General features: G+C 39.5%; 1 protein-coding gene across 1 annotated transcript in view; it reads right to left on the bottom strand.

The window, feature by feature from the left end:
- The window catches only part of PLA2R1 (phospholipase A2 receptor 1), a 115,210-nt gene that overhangs the window by 79,194 nt on the left and 15,145 nt on the right, over positions 1-20,871 (bottom strand). The window contains exons 2-4 of the mRNA XM_077883522.1: positions 18,290-18,673; positions 15,462-15,635; positions 145-318 (exon numbers count right to left, since the gene is read on the bottom strand). Of these exons, the coding sequence (XP_077739648.1) occupies positions 145-318; positions 15,462-15,635; positions 18,290-18,673 (732 nt within the window). The remainder of the gene's footprint in view (positions 1-144; positions 319-15,461; positions 15,636-18,289; positions 18,674-20,871) is intronic.

Below are 20,871 nucleotides of genomic sequence, written 5' to 3'. Positions count from 1 at the left end.
CATGCAGGGAGCCCGACGTGGGATGAGCCACCCAGGTGCCCCGGGGCTTTTTTTTTTTTTCAGAATATATTTTTGCATACCTGAACATAATTGTTAAGTCATTTTAATTGCATTAAGATCAATGTGCGTCATCCACCTACTTACTCCTTATGAAATTTTCTTCGTTCTCATCCGCAATACTGAGTAAAGCTCCTCCTTGCATCTGGCATGAAGAATGTGCCTCACTCCAGGAAAGAGAGGAAAGCAGGTTGAATTGGTAGCAAATGTGTGAATTGAGATCCTTCTCCCAGACAGCATCACAACCCACCTCTGTGGACGCTGAAAATAAAGTCCATTAAAACATTAATTATAATCTTATTTTATCTATACAACACTGCATTTCTAAAATGAATTTGAGTGGAATGATTCCAACTTCAACCTCTAAAACTTCAATGCCTTATTGATTCTTGATTAGGTCTTTATCATGAAATATGCATTGTTATCCCACTGGCACTTTTTAGTTCAACTCTTTCAAGATATAAAGGAAATTCAAGAAATTATTAATAAAGAAGATGTGATCCTTTCTGGGAAACTAAGAGAAAGCAGTCTTAAAAGAATGAAATAGAAAGGAAATATTTGGGAAAACAACATCTGAGTTCCCTAAAAAGTAGTCATTTAGAACTATATACTGAAAGCTGTGTGAATTTAAATGTTTATTTGAGACACATGCAAATGTTGTTTCAAAAAGTCTTTTCCCCACAAATACCAAAATGCTAGGTGGAATAAAAGGGATACAATTGAAATATGAGTCTATAATGAACACAGGTTTTTAAATAAACACTGAGAACAGGAACACTGATACTCAGTTTAAGATAAGGTTCTTTCAACCCAAAGGAAGAGAATCAAAATGTACTTTTTGTACATTTTGTACAAATACTTACACAAGTACTATGTACTTATAAAACATTACATAGTATGCTTAAAAGTAAATTTTATGAAGTATGAAAAGTGTAACTGAAATTTGAAGTTTATTGAAATAACAGAAACGAAAGACTTAGTTTGGGTAATTTTGCTAAATTTTAAATCAAACTCCAAGGTGAACTAAGCAGCACAGTAATTACCCGAGATCATATTCAGCCAAAGAATTTCGGAATGGAGAAAACATGAAACATGCTGCATCATGAGTGTAGCTGATGGACAGGCAACTTGCTAAAATCTAGAACGGTATTTCCCAAAGTGGGATCCACAGAGTAGTGTATTTCCACGAGCTCTCCAAGAGGAGCTGGGACATAATGCATAAATAACCTCCTCTGGTAAATGCAAAATGTACAATAGCATAGTAAAGGCTCTGAGAAGGTCTGTAGTAAAGAAGCAGCACAATTTTAATTTGGTTATACTTCAGACTTATTTGACAACAAAATGTTTCCTTCCCCATAATACTTAGATGGTTCCCTTGGGAAGGTAGAAAGTTTGTTTTCATGTCTGATCACAATGTGCTTTCCCCAGAACCAAGTTAGTTAACTAGAAATTATTAAACCAAATATAAATCTAAAGTTGTCTATATAGCTTTCTGACTGATCTATGTATACATAGAAGGATCCAAGATTGGAGGAGGGCAGAAGACAAAGCTATCACCAAGTAAAACTGAAGGAAAGGAAAATAAAGAAAGGAGGAATATTTCAGTGATCATCTTGCCCTGGTATCTGAAATTTCCCCATGGAGAATGAATCTTTAGAGATTGTCTTCAGTTAAAATGCTAGGCCATCCTTGAGATGGACAGAACAGTAAGTGTCAACAGACATCCGCTCAGCTCTGTTCATGTGGCGTGACAGTTGAGGCCATGAGACAAGGGGCAGGAGGTGTTTGCAATTCCAGTGTGCATAAAAAGCATTTAGCCAGCTTGTAAAGAAAATGCAGATTCCTTGGTCTTAGTCCTAGAGATTCTGCATTCGTAGGTCTAGGGTAGGATTCAGGAACCTGCATTTTAAATATATTCCTGGGGCAGCCCGGGTGGCTCAGAGGTTTAGCGCTGCCTTCGGCCCAGGGCGTGATCCTGGAGACCTGGGATCGAGTCCCACATCAGGCTCCCTGCATAGAGCCTGCTTCTCCCTCTGCCTGTGTCTCTGCCTCTGTGTGTGTGTGTCTCTCATGAATAAATAAATAAAATCTTTAAAATAAAATAAATAAACATATTCCTGATTCTAATACAGGTGGTTCACAAAACGAACCCATGGAAAACACTGGCTTGGAAGAAAAAATTAAAGCACTTCCCAAGGAGTGCAGGTCTGAGTAGCCCTTTACTATTAGAAGGTAGTAGGATGTCAGCGGGAGAGATGTAGGTAGAAAATCTCAAGAGGGGAAATTGGGGGAGGATGACAGGAAGAGAGATCTGGGAATAGAGTAACTGCCTCTCATCTCCTGCTATAAGGAAAGATCCGATAATAAATCCTTCAGCCCACAGCCATATCATGATAAGAAAAGGTCTGGAGGACGCTTCAATTGCTCTCATTCCCATTTTTGCCAAAAGTTGGTCCTGCTCTTTCAATAGGACATAGATTGAGCTGTGTAAATACAGCTTTTTGCAGTAACCTGCCTGAATTCTGTGCTTTAAACAGTTGAGAGGAGAGGCTTGCCGGTGATCCTGTCTCTGTTGCAAATCACACAGCCCATTTTTGTTAGATTTTGTTTTGGATTATCTCCGCCAATTCCTCTGTTTTTAAAAAGATTTTATTTATTTATCTGAGGGAGAGAGCCACGCATTGAATGGGGGTGAAGGAGAAGCAGACTCTCCGCTGAACAGGGGGTCAGATTCAGGGCTACATCCCAGGATCCCGAGATCATGACCTGAGCTGAAGGCAGCCGATTAACTGACTGAGCCACCCAGGCGCTGCTGTGTCAATTCTTTTTTTTTTTTTTTTTCTAAGATTTTATTTATTTATTCATGAGCGACAGAGAGAGAGAGGCAGAGACACAGGCAGAGGGAGAAGGAGGCTCCATGCAGGGAGTCTGACATGGGACTCGATCCCAGGTCTCCAGGATCACACCCTGGGCTGCAGGCGGTGCTAAACCGCTAGCCACCAGGGCTGCCCTGTGTCAGTTCTTAATGTCAATTCTTAATGTTAATCGAAAGGAAACTTTCAGTCAAACGTTTGCTGCAGGTGCCTATATTCTTCTAACAATTAAGTTCATTTGTCATTTTTGGTTTTAACTAAAATGGAAGAATTTGTACTTCTACTTCTGCAGTAAGATAGAAGTCTCTCTTCTCTAGATGGGCTGCATGCCACTCTATGGATCTTATTTGAAGGTTTTATGGTAACAAATGGGATGAAAGTGCCACTCTGGGCCTGGGCATGGTCGTGTGCTGTCCTGATCTCCCTTCAGGATCAAAGGCCTTAAATAAGGCCTTCTCTAGCTGCCAGCAGACACATCTCATTGTTAAACGTTCTTCAAGGATTGCCTTCACTGAAAAGTCTCTTTGCCCAATATCACTCTCCCTTCCCAAAGGCAGCCTGCAAATCATGATTAATCAGTGCAGGGCTATCGATCCCTCCTTGCACCTCAACTAGGGGTAATTCCAGTATGAGAACTTCTCATACAGTCAGTCTAGGGATCTCCAGGCCTGCATCACCATCCTGCACAATGCCACTTTATCCCCTTCCTCTCCACGTGTTTTGATCCTGAGAGCACACCCCCAAGAGAGCTATGTGTTCATCTCTGCCACAGAGACTGCTTCCCAGGAGCCTGCTTGGCACAGGCTCCCATCTTGGCCTGGGGCATATGCATTTAATATTCTTAGTTCTCTTGCTTCTTCATACATAGTCTCTCTTCCCAAGCCACTGAAAATGTGAGATTGAAGGCTGGCGTCTCAGGTGCATTTAATTATTCCTGAAAAATTCTACTCTAAGGACTAGAATCATATTGTTCTATTTCTTTGCATCTGTGGTTGTCTTTATATTGTTGCTCCTGTAGCAACAAATAAATTGTGAGCTCCTTAAGGGAAGCAACTGTGTCCTATATATCTTTGTATTGCCAACTGTTTGATGAAAGATTACCCAAATCTTTTGCATGATGTTTTAAATAGGTGATTTTTCCCCCTCCCTAAATATATCTCTTTTAATGCACTGAGATTTATTCATGTCAACACTGATTTTATTATGGATTTTGCTGGGATGCAGCCATGCCTCCTCCTCTTTTAACATGGCTGGTTTTTCTTCTCTAGGGATACAGATTTGCCATTGTCCCACATCAACTGTTCCTTGCCACTTTAAAAAAATTTTGAATTCTTAAAAAAAATGAATTCTCATATGGTTAAAGCAAGTCCAAGCTACAAGGTTATTATTTTTCTCTCTCTCTGGCCTCTTATATACTCATCACAGTTATTGGATCTCTGCTCCCTGCAAACTGCTGTGTTGGTAAATCTCATGTAAAAAGAATATCAAGCCAAGTCAGGACTTCTTGCTTTATATTCTTAATGCCTTACACACTTCTTGGGTAGCCCTGATAACAACTGAAATTAAATGATGTATTAATTTTTCTTGTTCATTCTCTGTTTTTCCTGATAAAATATAAATATCAGGAAAGCAGGTACCATGTTCCATCTCTTTCATGCTATTCCCCAAGCTTACCTATCAGCATTTATAGATAATTGGGTAGAGAAGAATATACTATCAAAGGAAACTGAGAAGTGGTGGCCACAAAAGAAAGAGAAAAACTAGTAGATATGGGTCCTAGAAGCCCAAGAAAAGTGATGGTTTCCATTTTGTTGCATGTTGCTAAGTCTTTAAGTAAGTTAAGTGCTGAGTCCATAAATGAGCATGGAGTGCTGTTTAAACAAAGGAACCCAATCATCTGCCTTCTCTGTGCCTGCTCCCAACAGATGAGCACAGAAAAGTCATTCTGATCAGTTGATTATCAACCATCCTGAATACTTTCTGGAAACATTACTAGTTTTCTCTAGTAAGCTTGCTCTCCAACAGCCACAATGCTCATTTCATACCATTCCCATTGTCCAAACTTCTTACTCCTTCTTCCCTCTCCTCAGAGAGAAAGTCCACAGCCTCTGGACCAGTTTCTCCTCCCCGTCACCTAATGAGTCAAACTTTTTGGGCCTGCACCATCCTCTCCCTCTTCTCTTCTATAAAGAAATTGTCCTTACATCTATGAAAGTCCAGTCTGTCCATTTATGATCTGGATCCTACTTCCTTTTGTCTTCTGAAAAGCAGTATAACCAATTGCTTTTACTTTCCTGCGTCTTCAGCCTATCTCTGTTAGATTATTTCTACATGCATTCAAAGATGACCTAGCATCTCTCTTATTCTTAAAAAATAAGAAACAAAAATACTTCCTCCCTTGGAATCCCTGTTCAAGCCATTGCCTTTTCTCTACCCTCGTTAGTCAAATACTTTTACACACATACTGTCTTCAATTCCTCATCTCCCATTTACTGTTTCAAAAATAACAGTATTATTGAGATATACATAACATGACATGTAACTCACCCATTTAAAGTATATAATTCAATGATTTCTAGTATATCCAAAGAATTGTGCAATTGTCACCACAATCAGGTTTAGAATATTTTCATTACCCAGTACCCATTAGCAGTAATTCTCCATTGCCCCGTCAGTCCCCATCTCCACCCTCAGTCGAAGGCAACCACTAATCTAGTTTCCGTCTTTATGGGTTTGCTTATTCTGAGCATTTCATATGAATGGAATTCTACAATATGTGGTCTTTTGTGACTTGCTTCTTTCACTTAGCATAATATTTCTAAGAGTTGTCTATGTTGTAGCATGTACGAGCACTTCCTTTCTTTTTAATGCCCAATAATACCCCACTGCATGGCTATACTGCATGTTATTTATGCTTTTATCAGTTCATAGACATTTAGGTTGTTTCTATTTTTTGGCTTTGTTATTATCTTTTTGGTTGTAGCCATCCTGCTGGTTGTAAAGTGGCATCTCATTGTGTTTTTTGTTTGAATTTCCCTGATGGCTAATGATACTGAGCATCTTCTCATGTGCTTATTGGCCACTTGTAAATCCTCTTTGGAGAAATGTCTGTTCAGACACTTTATCCATTTTTAATTGAGTTGTCTTTTTATTATTGAATTCTAAGAATTCTTTACATATTCTAGAAATAAGGTCTCTTATTAGATATATGAGTTCCAAATATTTTCTTCCATTCCATGGGTTTTCTTTTCACTTTCATGATAGTGTCCAGTGAAGCACAAAAGTTTTTAACTTTGATGAAGTCCAATTTATCTATTTTTTCTTTTGTTGCTTGCATTTTGGTGTCACATCTAAGACTGCATTGCCGTAGTCAAGGCCATATACATTCCCTAAAAGTTTTATAGTCTTCTTTTCCATTTAAGTCTTTGATCTATTTTAAGCTAATTATTTTTTTATGAAGTGAGAGATAGGAGTTCAATTTCATTCTTTTTAATGTGGACATCCGGTTTCCCTTACCCTTTGTTCAAAGGCTATTCTTTCCCCATTAAATTGTCTTGGCTTCCTTGTCCAAAGTCAATTAACCATAAATAAAGATTCACAATTTTATCCAATTTCTTTAAGTTTATTTTTTGGTAATATCTTCACCCAACGTGGGGTTCAAACTCACAACCCTGAGATCAAGAGTTGCGTGCTCTTCTCACTGAGCCACACAGGTGCCCCTATTCAATTTTGACAGGACCACATTGTCTTGATTACTGTAACTTTGCATAAGTTTTGAAGTTGGGAAGTGTAAATCCTCCAACTTTATCCTTTTTCATGACGATTTTGGCTGTCTTGGGCCCTTTGAATTTCCATATGAATTTTAGTACAAGCCTGTCACTTTTTGTAAAGGAGCCAGCTAGAATTTTGATAGAGATTGCAGTAATAGTGCCATCTTAGCCATATTAAGTCTTTTTGGTCCCACAAACATGGAATGTCTTTACATTTATTAGGTCTTCTTTAACTTCCTGCAATTATATTTTGTAGTTTTAAGGATGTAAGTTTTTCACTTCTTTTGTTAAATATTTTCTGAAGTATTTTATTCTTTTAGATGCTACTATAAATGGAATTGTTTTCATAATTTAATTTCTAGATTGTTCATTGCAACTATACTGAAATACAACTTATTTTTGTATATTGATCTTGCATGCTGTGAATGTGTTTCTTAGTTGTAATAGTTTTTTTAGTGGATTCTTTAGAATTTTATGAGTACGAGATCATGTCATGTGCAAACAGAGAGAGTTGTACTTCCTCTTTCCAATCTGGATGCCTTTTATTTCATTTTCTTGCCTACTTTCCCTGATTAGAATCTCCAGTACAATGTTGAATAGAGGTGGTAAGAGTGGATATTCTCATCTTATTCCTGATCATAGAGGGGAAGCATCTAGTCTTTCACCATTATTTATGTTGGTTGTGAACATCTTTTTCATAGATGCTCCCATCAGGTTGAGGAAATTCCCTTCTCTTCCTAGTTTTTGAGTGTTGTTGTTGTTGTTGTTTTTAATCACATGAAGGGAGGTTAAATTCTGTCAAATATTTTTTCTGCATTTATTGAGATAATCATATGGGGTCCTTTATCCTATTGAGATGGGTATTATATTAATTGGCTTTCAGATTTCAAAACACTTTTGCATTCTTGAGAAACGTTCCAGTGGATTATGGTGTACAATTCTTTTTATATGTTGTTGTATTCTGTTTCCCAGGATTTTGTTGAGGATTTTTGCATCTATATTCATGAGAGATAGTGGTGTGTAGTTTTCTTTACTTGTAATGTCTTTGTTTAGTTTCAGTATCAAGGTAATATTGTCCTCACAGAATGAATTGGGAAGTGTTTCTTTCTCTTCTATTTTTTCCATTTGCCCTTTAACCCACTCAATCTAGCAACTAGAGTATATCTTGGTAAGGCCATCAATGACCTCCATGTTGCCAAGTCTAGCGAACACTTAAGTTTCAGATCTTGTCACATCTAGCCCATCAGCAGCATTTGGCAAGTTGAGCTTCCTGTCTTGGCTGATGTACTCTCTTTTCTTGCCTTTACATGCCCGGCTATCTTCTACCTCTTTGGCTGCCTGTTCTCAGTCTCCTTTGCTGGTTCATTCTTCTCTGTTCAAATTAAATGTTGAGATCTTAAGACTTGGCCCCGAGTCCCCTTTCTTTCTATTCTACACATACACATATCTATCCCATTCCTATAAATCCCTTAACTACAACTCTCAAATATATAGAGATCTTTATGTCTAACTGCCTGGTCCACATCTCACATGATTGACTGATATATAACATGTTCCAGTCTGAATGCTTGATTTTCTTTTCCAAATCTGTATCTCCATTAACTTAGCTATGCATATCAGAAACCTGGGGTCTTAATTAACACCTCATTTTCTCCCTTATCCTTTATGTTTGTCCTTACCACCGAGTAGTCCACCTCCTGGTTAAAAATCTACATGTGATTTTTCAGGCCTGACCATAGGCTATCACAAGGCTTTACCTGGTAGACCTCATTATCAGACTTGGTTTACAGCCAGTGCACTGAAGTCTCATAAGGGAGTTTCAGTCAAAGACTCAGGCACATCATATTCTTCACATTCTTAGCTCTGGCTCCTTCATTTCTAAGCCTCTTTTTCTGAGGCCTTGGGATGACATTCTCTTCAGGTACCTGCACTGAGGTTGGGGGATGGAGGAGGGGGAACCTTGAAGACATTTTTATCCACTCTCAGTGCCCAGTCCTTTTCTACTCCTAACTTTTCCCCCTCCCCTTATCCTTGGCCCCAGAGTCCACAAAACTGAGGAGGCTTTTATTTAGGCCTCCCTTGATAGTCCCGTGCTGATCTTTGTGACCTTTGAACAGTGTGCCATTCCATAAGGAAAAATTGAACAAGTGGAGTTGGTGCTTCCTCCCATTTTAGGCTCTTGCTTATATCTCACAGTAAGTGATTGAAAGCTTAGCTTTTTCATTTTAGTCTTGTTGCTTTAATCAGCTACTCAGACACCTGACAGCTCAGCTTCTCTCCAGCTCAACTGTGTTGCTTAGAACCACATCTTATTTAGTCTAATTCCAGTTTGGATCTTCAATACACCCATTCTCCAACCCACTTTCTGCTACCTGACCCAAGTCATCACTATCCTTGATTCAACTATGCTGGGGCCTTATAAATGGTCTTTAGGATTTCCTTTTTGCTCCCCTTCAAGCCATTTGCCATAAAGGAGTTAGAGTGATCCTTAAAAAATTTTTAAAATCATTATCATATCACTGCTTAAGATCCCTCTATAGCTTCCATTTATAGTTAGAATTAGGTAAATCTTTACCTGTAGGACACCTTGAATTATCATGCTTCTGAATGAGTTGGCCTCTGCCAACCTTTCCAAGAGTAGCTTGCTCTTCTCTCCCTCCCTCATCGTCTTTCCTAGATAGCAGTAACCTCTTTCCCTCCTCAAAGCCTCAGACATTTGGAGAGTGGCATGCTGGGGGTGAAGGTGGGGAAGCAGTTGCCTTGGGTAGGTGAGAGTATTTAATCATGGACATTGTTTAGATCTCTCAGTGCATGTGCATGGTGAGTCAAAAGTAGATTGACCTGTAGTTGGTTTTATTATTATTTTTTAATTCTATTCAAACTATATATTCCCTTTACCACCTGTACATCTAGTAGTGCTGACCATTCCCATAGTCTTCCCTTCCACTTGCCTCGTTGTACACTGCTTTACCATGCACTTCTAGGTAGATACTTCATCCTCTCACTTTCCATCTTAATAACTATTATTCATTTCTTGGACTAGAGATTTAAACACAACTTAGAAAAAAGCCTTCCTTGACTTACAAATTTAAGTTAAATTTCTTGCTGATAACACTGGTTTTGGTTTTGTTTATAAATAGCACTTACCAAAAGTTATATATTAACTTAGGTATTATACTTGAATGTGAATTTCATTATGACAGGCACTATGACTTTTATCTTTCACTTTCATGATTATATTCCCAGCAAGTTTGGCACATAGTAGGTGTTCGATACAGATGTGTGGGAATGAGTGAATGAAATGGAGATCAAGCATGCATTGTCAAAGAAGTCAAGGAGAGATAGTGGACTGAGTAATGAAAGTCAGATGAAGAAGTATAGATATTTCTTTTGAAAAGTCTGTCTATGGTGGGGTAAAAGGTATGGGTGTTTTCAAGAAGCAGGAGAAGTGGGGATTAAGGTGTTATATTATTTTTAAGGTTTATTTTAAGACTTGAGCAGGTTTCTCTTACACTGTTGGTGGGAATGCAAACAGGTTCAGCCACTCTGGACAACAGTATGGAGGTTCCTCAAAAAGTTAAAAATAGAACTACCCTATGATTCAGCAATCGCACTACTAGGTATTTATCCAAGGGATACAAAAATACTGATTCAAAGATGCTCATGCACCACAATATTTATAGCAACACTATCAACAATAAACAAATTATGGATGTCCATTGATTGTTCAATGAGTAAAGATGTGATATATATATATATATACATATATATACACAATATATATATGTATATATATATATAATGGAATATTACTAATCCATCAAAAAGAATAAAATCTTGCCTTTTGCAAAGATATAGATGGAGCTAGAATGTATTATGCTAAGCAAAATAAGGTAGCCAAAGACAAATACCACATGATTTCACTCGTTTGGAATTTAAGAAACAAAACAGATGAACATAGGGGAAGGGAAAAAAGAGAGAGGGAATCAAACCATAAGAGACTCTTAACTACAGAGAACAAATTGAGAATTGGTGGAGGGAGGTGCATGGGGGATAGGCTAAATGGGTGATAAGTTTTAAGGAAGGCACTTGTGATGAGCAGTGTGTGTTATACAGAAGTGGTGAATCACTAAATTGTACACCTGAAACCAATTTTACCATATGATAACTAACTAGAATTTAAATAAAAACATACAACTAAACAAAAAGACTAAGCAGGTTTAACTGCTAACGGAGAAGGATCCAGTAGAGCGGTGGGCATTGAAATCATCTAGAAGACTTGTTAAAACAGATTGCAGGACTGCACTTCTAGAATTTCTGATATAGTCATTTGGGGGTGTTGCTGATAATTTGCATTTCTAACAAGCTTTCAGGGAATGCTGATGCTGCTGGAATGGGGATCACACTTTGAGAAACACTGAGAAACAGGTTGGAGAAAGTTGAATGGGAAGCTCTGGAGTCCAAGCAGGAATATCTGTCCTAGGTAGAAGGAGGAACACTATCGTGTAGGATGCAAGAAAAAGATGAACGCAGACCTATGTAGGCTTAAAGGTTAGGGAACAGAAATTGTCAAAACTTCTCCTCTGATGGATCCTGTTTTCATTATAAGTAAGAACTGAGATACTCTAATGAGAATCAGGAAGGAGAATGAGGGGTAGGGTAAGAAGAAGAGGAAGTTAAGGAGGTTGGTATGGTCCTTATAACGAGCAAGAGAGCATCATGACAAGAGAAATAACAGCATTGCAACCAGTGTTGGAGACGTCGGTGAGGTTCACAGTCATACATCTATGTTGATACCAATCTGCTCCGTTACACCATTGAAGTTACTGATAAAAGAAATCGTATCAGCTGAATAAGGTTCAAGGACAATCAGACAATTCCAGCGGTTTATATCTTAAAATCTCTAACTAAACATGACTGTCCAGCTGTGTAAGTAAGACACACAGTTTAGAGGGACTAGCTAGGCAACTAGAGTTGCCTCTAAACAAATCCAGAGAAATTCCTATATATCTCCTTGTTCCTGAAGCTCTAAAGTGACAGGTGCTTTATTTTACCCCTCACTGCCAGTGTGTTATATTTGTAGTAGTACTAAACTTAAGTTTTGCTCACTTATAATCAACTTTTTTTAAAAGGAAGCATCATTTTATAGTGAGATACTAAAAATCTCCATTAAGAAAGATGAGATACAGAGGTACAAATCCTTACCTTATTCCACTCACTCCTTTCTGTCCTATCCACTTGTTGCTACCATGGAAAAGCTATCAGCTTGCTCAGATTTCAGGCTCTGACACATCATTTTGAGTTGTGTTGCTCACTAGGAACCAAAACCAAACAAGAAAGCAAGAAAACTGGAACCATAAGTCAGCACTATACAAATAGTGCTGGTTGTGGTTGTGTGCTGGGATCTAGCAGGCTGACAAGCAGAAGAAGCTTCTGAACTACAGGAAGACTGGGGGGGGGTGTGTGAAAAGCCCCAAACACCACTATACCCAGGCTTCCACCTGGGAAACCATAATTGAATACAAGAGACAGAGGATGGTAACAGGGTTCTTCACAGAACCTCAGGGAGAATACTGTGGTTTAAAAAAAAAGTCCCTACAAATACCCACCATTTTCTTTGATGTGGATGGAACTGGAGGGTATTATGCTGAGTGAAATAAATCAATCGGAGAAACACAATTATCATATGGTTTCACTCATATGTGGAATATAAAAAATAGTGAAAGGGACTATAAATGAAAGGAGGTAAAGTGAGTGGGGAAAAATTGGAGAGGAAGACAAACCATGAGAGACCCCTAACTTTGGGAAACGAACAAGGGGTAGCAGAAGGGGAGGTGGGCAGGGGGCTGGGGTGACTGGGTGACGGGCACTGAGTGGGGCGCGCTTGATGGGATGAGCACTGGGTGTTATACTATATGTTGGCAAATTGAATTTAAATTTAAAAAAATGTCCCTAGGATTAGGGCCATGTGAAATACATGTTAATGTTATTGATATTGGTTTATTTTTATTTTTTTATTTTTAGAGGTTTTATTTACTTGAGAGAAAGAGAGAGTGCACACATGCACACATGAGTAGTGGGGAGGGGATAAACAGACTCCCTGCTGAGCAGGGAGCGGACTGGGGCTCAATCCTAGGACCCTGAGATCATGACCTGAGTAGATGCTTAACTAAATGAGCCACCCAGACGCCCCTATTTATTTATTTGAGAGAGAGAGAGAGAGAGAAGGAGAGCACAAGTGCAAGAGTAGGGGAGGGACAGAGACAGAGCAGAAGTGAGGGAGGGAGGGAGGGGCAGAGTGAGAGGGAGAGAGAGAGAATCCCAAGAAGCCTCTGTGCTGAGCATGGAGCCCAACATGGGCATACTCCCATGACCCCAAGACCATGACCTGAGCCTAAATCAAGAGTCCCATGCTCAACCGACTGAACCTCAGTGCCCCTACTTATTTTAAATAATAACATGTGTGACAGCTGGAAATGGAAAGGGAAGACAATGTAAATAATATGGCATCTGATTCAAGAATCTAAGGAGCATAGGGATTACAAACACAGACACCTACATACAGGAATTCGGATTCAGACAGAGAAGGCTAATGACTAAACAGTTATTAAACAATGAAAGACTTTCACGCTGGCTGATGAATAGCTGCCATCCTGAGCTTCTTGAGTGCCCCTTGCTGTCTCAGTCTCTCTCTCTTTTTAAAAAGATTTTATTTATTTGAGAGAGAGAGAGAGGGAGAGAGAGAGCACGCACAAATGGGAGGGAGAGACAGAGGGAGAGGGAGAAGCAGACCCATTGCTGAACAGAGAGCCTAACTGAGGCTTCTGCGATCATGACCTGACCTGAAGGTAGATGCTTAACCAACTGAGCCATCCAGCTGCTCCGGCCCCAGTCTCTCCTACATTTCTTCCTTCATCACATCTCCTCACACTCCCAAAGCTGAGGGGTTAAAACTAGCACTGAGCCTTCAGGATTCTTTTTTTTTTTTTTTTTCTGCCTTCAGGATTCTTAATCTCTATGTTAAAGTCTCCACTTGGACTGGTCAATAGTCCCTATCATATTAGTTGTTAAGTGTCTTAATATCACTGCTGTATATAGATGTATGTTGCACAGAATTATCTGCATACTGTGAATTGTCTGATGAAGAATTATCTGCAACAGGATCATTTGGGTTACTTGTCAAAAATGCAGATGCTTGGGTCCCACACAATGGACCCACTGCATCTCTGAGAGAAGAGCCAGGATATGTATTTGTAACTATTTTCCAGGTGATTCTAGAATATCATATCAAATATAATCTGTATTTTCTAGCATCGAGCAAATCTGTCTGTATTACATCTAGAGGCCAAGTTCTTTGAAGGGAGGGTCCTAATCCTAACACTCTTGGTATTCACCACTATACTAGCTCAGTATAATGATCTACGAGCTTTGATAATGATACACATTGATGGTGATGGCAATGGCTAATCTTGGTGAGTGCTTACGATGTACTAAAAGTACATGTGCCTTAGAGGCATCATCAAATGGGATCTCAGTAATCCAAAAAGGTACTATTATTATCTCCATTTTATGGCAAAGAAACTGAGACTCAAGATCTCATTGTTGAAGGGAAACAGACTCTAATCTTGGTCTGACTTCAAAGCCTGTATTCTCTCTGATTTGCTTAAGTCATCCTAGTTCTTAGATTAGAGAACAATTCTAAAGATAACCTATAAACCACATTCTTTGAAATTCATCTCTTCAATTTGCTTTTGTTTCAAACTTATTTGTATCATTTTGTCATATATGTGGAGTGGAAGTAGGCAAGAAAGAGGAGATAGTAGAAGCTATATTCTCGGACTTTCCAGGGCCAAGGTTAAGGACATTGAATACAGAAAGTAGAAGATATAGTGGTGCTTGGGTGGCCAGTTAAGCATTTGATTCTTGATTTCAGCTCAGATCATGATCTCAGAGTTGTGAGATTGAGCCTTGTGCTGGGCTCCACTTTGAGCATGGAACTTGCTTAAGATTCTCTCTTTCCCTCTATCCCTCTCCCTCCTCTCTCTCTAAAAAAAGTAGAAGATATATATATATATATATATATATATATATATATATATATATAATCAATATTTTTCAATATTTAACAGCTATTGGAAAATTTTTAGCTAAATAAAAATAAAGTCTAACTGAAAAAAGTTAGAAGATTGCAGCTGTCAGATTTTGAGGTTATAGCTAGAAATTGAGCAATAAGAAAAGGGAATCAAGATGAGAACTCACTGTTGAGAAATAATGAGGGCAACTGTAATTTGAGAAAGGTCATCAGCGGACCAGGTGATGCCTAGACTTGACAATGGGCAAGACAAGCAGTCTGGACATAGAGAAATTAAGGCAGCTTATAGGAGGGGGTGGATCGAAAGTTGGAATAAAGAATGAGTTTTATATGCATTCAGGTTTGTTTTGACGTATTTTGCCCGGAAGCTGGGATTAATGAGCACACAGAGTGTTATAATTTCATTCTGGTTAAAGCATACTTATGCACTGAGCTTAATGAAGAATGGCTAATTAACATCTTTTGAACATAAGAGGGAAAAAAGAATATACATCAGAATTGTCTTTTCAAGGCAAAACAAACACAAAATCAAAATCTGGATAAACAGAATCAGGGGACTTATTCAGACTTCAATATGTCAATCCTGGTGCTTTTCTTTAGATACAGATAACTTTCTAATCATGCTTGATTCATTCATGACATATGGGGAAAGCTAGAGCTTATTCTTACTGGGATCTGGGCAAAATCCCCACTTCTCATCTCTTTCATAGCGGCTTGTCGTGGCACACCACAGTAAGTCGTCTTCCCGCCCTTCCTGGGTGCATTCATGATGCCACTGTCGGTTATACTGGAAAGGAAACATGCACGGCATCCCATGGGCATTCCCTTTGATTGTGTACATATCTAGAAGAAAAAAATCAAAGTTAAATAAGAATTATGTCAGCTTTATCTTTGAAAGCTATCATATAGAGAATGCCTTTCTTATTGACTGAAAATTTATGATGGCGAAGGCCCTTGCTATACCACAGAGAACCCTCAGGACCTCACTGTCTAGAGTGTGTAGCAGTACAAGGGAAAGTGCTGGCTTCAGAGCACGGGCTGGTAAGTGGCTTGTTTAGATATTTTCTTACCTTTTTTTTACAGTGGTGCCCTGCCACAGTAGCACATGGGTTTGTCAGTGGATGGGAAGGAAAATTAAATGAAGATCGACTTTAAAATACTTTCTGGCCCCCAAATATATCAGGGATCAGCATCTGAACCTCAAGAGTTTTATCAGAATTTATTTTTTAATCGGAATTTATGAATTCATTCATTCAACAGATATTTATTGAGCATTGAATGCGCCCAGCATTGGGGATGTACTGGAGAGCAAACCTGCAAACGTTCCCTTTCATATGGAGCTTCTGTTCCAGTGGGGAGAGACAAAGAGAAAGCAAATATATAAGTAAATGTATAATTCTGGGTAGTGATAAGTGCCACGAAGAAAAACTTAAGTGCCACGAAGAAAAACAAAGCAGGACGGGAAGATAGAACAGCTCTGTGTGTGTTTGAAGGATGGAGGGGCACCATTTTGGAGAGGGTTGCAACGAAGGCGTCTCTGAATGAGAACTGGGTGAAGTGAAGGAGCAAGTCTTTGCAAAAGAGTTGTTCTGGTAGGAGGAACAGCAAATGTAAAGGGCCTGTGACAAGAGCCTGCGTGGGGTGAATGGGGAAGAGCAAGGAGGTGCAAAAGGAAGTGGCATTGGGGAAATGCTGGCGCATCAGCTCACAGAGGGCCGGCTCTGCCACATTGTGGATTTGGGCCTTGCCTATGAGGGTGGTGAGAAGTCACTAGTGAGTTTTGAATGAGAAAATGACATGATCAGATTTCCATTTTTAAAGACTAACTCAGGGTGCAGTGTGGCAAACCGAACCTACACAGAAGGGAAAATGGGATGACTAGCTAGGAGGCCTCTACAAGAGTCTAGGGGAGAGGAGTGTGAGGGGGTGTCCTGTCAGCTGCTTTCTCAGAGTATTGCAATAATTGGGCATCCTTGGCCTTAATCATGACTCAACGGGGGCTTTCCATGGTGAGGGGGCTCAGGGCCACCCTCCATTAAGTCAACAGGTCCTGGAGCAGACGGGCTGGCTGTGGAGGTTCCCACTCCTTCACCACAGTTGGCAGGGGCTAGACTGAGCACACGCCACATTGCCAGGCCTGGAGGTTTGGGCTGTTTAGGAAATACAGATATTTCAGGGCACATCATCTTATTTCAATACCCTGACTTCTACTCAGTGCGTAAGAATGTGAGTATATAGCTAAAAAATGAATATAAAGCAAAATATTAAGTTCTTCCTTAGAACCATAGACTATTCAGAGTGCTGGCTTGCAGCACTTGCTTATTGTGAGTCCTTGCAAATGGCTTGCTCTTGGCTCTGTCAAGAATTTTACGCCAGTAAAATTCATTTACTGTAGGTACAGAAGAAAGTCTTGCTTTGAATCTTAAGAGTGTCTTGCTCTGTTTCCTAGGACTGGTATAAAGTCCTTAGAAGGGTATGCTCTTGTTAAGGCATAATTCTACAGAGCACCATGAGGTCAGGGGCCACATCTGTCTCATTGGCTTGTGTAAATTAAGTGTCTAGCACTGTACCCAAGAAACAATCAGTGCTCAATAAATATGTGAAGGTTGCATAGATGAATGAATGAAGAGAGCTACAGAGCAAAAATCTAAGAAACAGGTTTGAGGTTTCAGAATTTATGCCATTTTCTTTGTCCTTTTATTTCCTGCTCAAAATGCCAAATATTAAGGAATTATGGAGAAATAAAGCCCTTACTCCTGAAATCATGGTTTCCCATCCCTTGATACATGTCAATTGCTCCTGACAGTAGTCTGTGGTTTATCGTTAAATGCCTTGGGCAGCCCCGGTGGCTCAGCGGTTTAGCACCACCTTCAGCCCAGGGTGTGATCCTGGAGACCTGGGATCGAGTCCCGCATGGGGCTCCCTGCATGGAGCCTGCTTCTCCCTCTGCCTGCATCTTTGAACCTCTCTCTCTCTCTCTCTCTTCTCTGTCTCTCTTTTATAAATAAATAAATAAATAAATAAATACCTTGCCATGAATGACATGGATGCGAGTGAGGAGGCTCTGAGGTGCTCTGTAGTCATGCTCATACATGGGGCTGAGTTTCTACAATAAGGGAAATGGTGGCAGGAGAGGTTCTTCTGTTCACCCTGACCAGTCTTTACTTCAAAGACCTTTTCTTCCCACCTTTATTTTCTTTTTCTCTCCTATCCTTCTAGTCTTTCTTCTCTTTTCCATTGATTCCCAGTTATTTAAGTGTTTTCACCCCTAATACCTTTAAATTCTGAGTTTTGCTTCTTTAGCAGAATTTAGAAAGTTCATTCTAAGACTCCAATAATCCTTTAATAAGAGTCATGTAAGCAACTAAAATGTATTTAGCAGAAGTCCCTTGAGGCTCTAGGTGCTGTCATATAATATAATTTACAAATCTTTACTTTAGGGGTAAACATTCTAAATATATCATTTCATAAATACTTTTACTTAAATTATTTTTTACCTTTGTGCAGATATTCACAAATGCTTCCACCATCTGACAAATAGGAAATCCACTTATGAAGATATTTCCATGAGGCCACAAGCATATTGTTTTCATTCACCTGGACTGTGTACTGGAGAGGGCCGATGATCATGTTCTTGTTACAGTGCCATCTCAAGGAAACGTGAGTGGAATCACACTCATATATGCTTAATGGCTGCTCTGGATTAGATAAATTCAGGCCCAGGCAACCACTGCCTCCTATGTTAAAGAGGTGGTGGTTTGAAACCCATTTCCAAAGCATGTGCTTGTTTGGTGGCTTGCAGTTCTCCAGGGTCAGTACAGATTTGCCTGCTTGAATGCATTTCTTGAGGCTCTCACTCTGGATAAGGAACATTCCTTTATCTGAAACAACAAAATAGAAAACGTGGCATGGAACTTTCATATATCATTAACTAGTGTCATGAGGATCCCAGTGTGCATGCCCATGCTGCCATGTGCTATAATTTATGGTCATTTTGAACGGATCTGCTGATAGTTGATAGATGTATCCACCAGAAGGACTTTATTTGCACAAACGAGAGATTTCTTGGGAAACATAAATGGACTTGTTGGAACTAATGGGAAAGTGACCTAAGACATCCATGGTCATATTGTAGCAAAGGCTGCCTGTGACTCCACAGGGGAGTGGTATTATGGTGAAGGAGCTCACCACAACTGGAGAGAGAACAGGGATTGGTAATAACACCAAGGGCTAAAGGAGAGGGACATTGTGTGCCCAGAAGTTTGGTGACACTTTGATTTTCTTCAAGCAAGTGCCTGAATATTAGAAACATACCAGCTGAATCGAAAAGTCACTTAAATAAAAAGTTCTACCATCAAATTCCTATAGAAAAACAAAAGGGGATATAAGTAAAGTGCTGTTTTGTGTCTTGATACAAGATGCAATGCTGGTGGGGGAAAAAAACTTCTCCATATTCATTCTCTTTGCTGGGTCCATGTGGAATAAAAACATGAGGACATTTGCTGTGGGGATGGCCTCTTCACAAGAGCAGCCTCGTTGGGTTGGACTAGCAGTAGATGAATGCCCAAGACGCTGGTTCAGGCCTGGCACCATTTGTAGATACATGAAAAGTGGTAGAGTGCTATGGCAGTGGCAAAAACCACACAGGCCACAGGAAGATATTGAGAAAGTAGCTTTTGTGACATACCTCTGAGCCTCTAACCCCCTGGAGCCAGAAGAAGAGATCTGAGTGAATTCCCTGTGGAAAAGCTGGTGGGGCTCAGCCAAGGAATGGTGTTAGCTACGTGCCCACTATCTGACTATACCTAGAGTCACTGGTCTGGAAAACATCTGCTATGTGGTTATGAACTTGTCCTCTCACAGGTTTTTCAAAGGTAGAAATCATCTAATTTTTTCAGTCTAAGCACAGAATGTACTGAGGACATTATAGAAGTTCAATAAATACTTAATGTTGATTAAATGTGCTGACAGCTACACAGGCCTGCCTGTATAGGCTCGGAGGCCTAGGGTTCCTGGGTTACTCAGCTCAGAATGTCGGTCAGGTCCAAGAGCTCTTTTGTTTTTTCATTAAGTAGGCTCTCTTATATTTTACCTCCTGTCCATTCTTTTGAAAGCTGAAGGGACATTATCAGCTTTCCTTAAAATGCCTGTGGTTTGGGGCAAGTTGTGTTGTGTGGCCAGGGCATAGAAGTAACAGGCAGAGGCCTTCTAGAGATTTGGAACAGTGCAGAACTAGCCACCTTGTGCGTCAGTGCATGGGGACAATGCTTCATTTTGGTAAAAGTTCTTTGTTTTTTTCAAAGTTAATCAGGCCAAGAACTGATTTACAGTAACCAAAATCACTTAAGACATTGTTAAAAAAAAAGATTGTTAATGTATTAATAAAAGCTATACCTCGTTTAATAATTGATAACCTTATTTATAACCATACATTTGAGGAGTTGAATTAGTTGTCAGAAAATTGCTTTGATCATCATATATCAGAGCAAAAGAGAAGCGAGTGTGTGTTTGGGCGGGGGAAGAGAATGAATGGTTTTAGGGAGATTTCATTTAGATCAGGAAATTTGTTTTCCTAATGAAGACCATGTCTATATGGTTATTAGTAATACTCATTCAAGATCAAATCTACCCCTTGCCAGTGCTGTGTGGACTCTGATAATTAACCTTCTCTCCAACTCTCCTTTTCACCTTTTCATGCTTGGGTAGAACGTTAACCTTAATTTCTGTTGTAACCTACTAATTACTTTCTAGCTAACCCAGAGTTTCATTAATTTTTCACTAAAGGATAATTATTTTACTATAAATGTTCTGTAATTTAGCTTCTATCTCATATACATGTTCAAATATCTCCACCTATTTACTGGCTGGATCTCAGCCCTCTGGGCCTCAGTTTATACACTAAGATGGGTGGACAGACTAGTAGTTGACATCTCTCAAACAGGCAGACTAGTCTGGAACTTTGAGAAATTTTTTTAATCTCAATGAGCCTTGCCTTTCCCTTTTGAAATGGGAGCATGTGTGATACTGACCTCACAGGGATAGCAAGAGTATTGCGTTAAATAACCCATGCAAAGCACAT

The sequence above is a fragment of the Canis aureus genome, chromosome 34 (assembly GCF_053574225.1).
Source record: "Canis aureus isolate CA01 chromosome 34, VMU_Caureus_v.1.0, whole genome shotgun sequence".
NCBI lineage: Eukaryota > Metazoa > Chordata > Mammalia > Carnivora > Canidae > Canis > Canis aureus.
The sequence above is the reverse complement of the archived record's forward strand: the minus strand, read 5'-3'. Positions and strand labels throughout refer to the sequence as shown.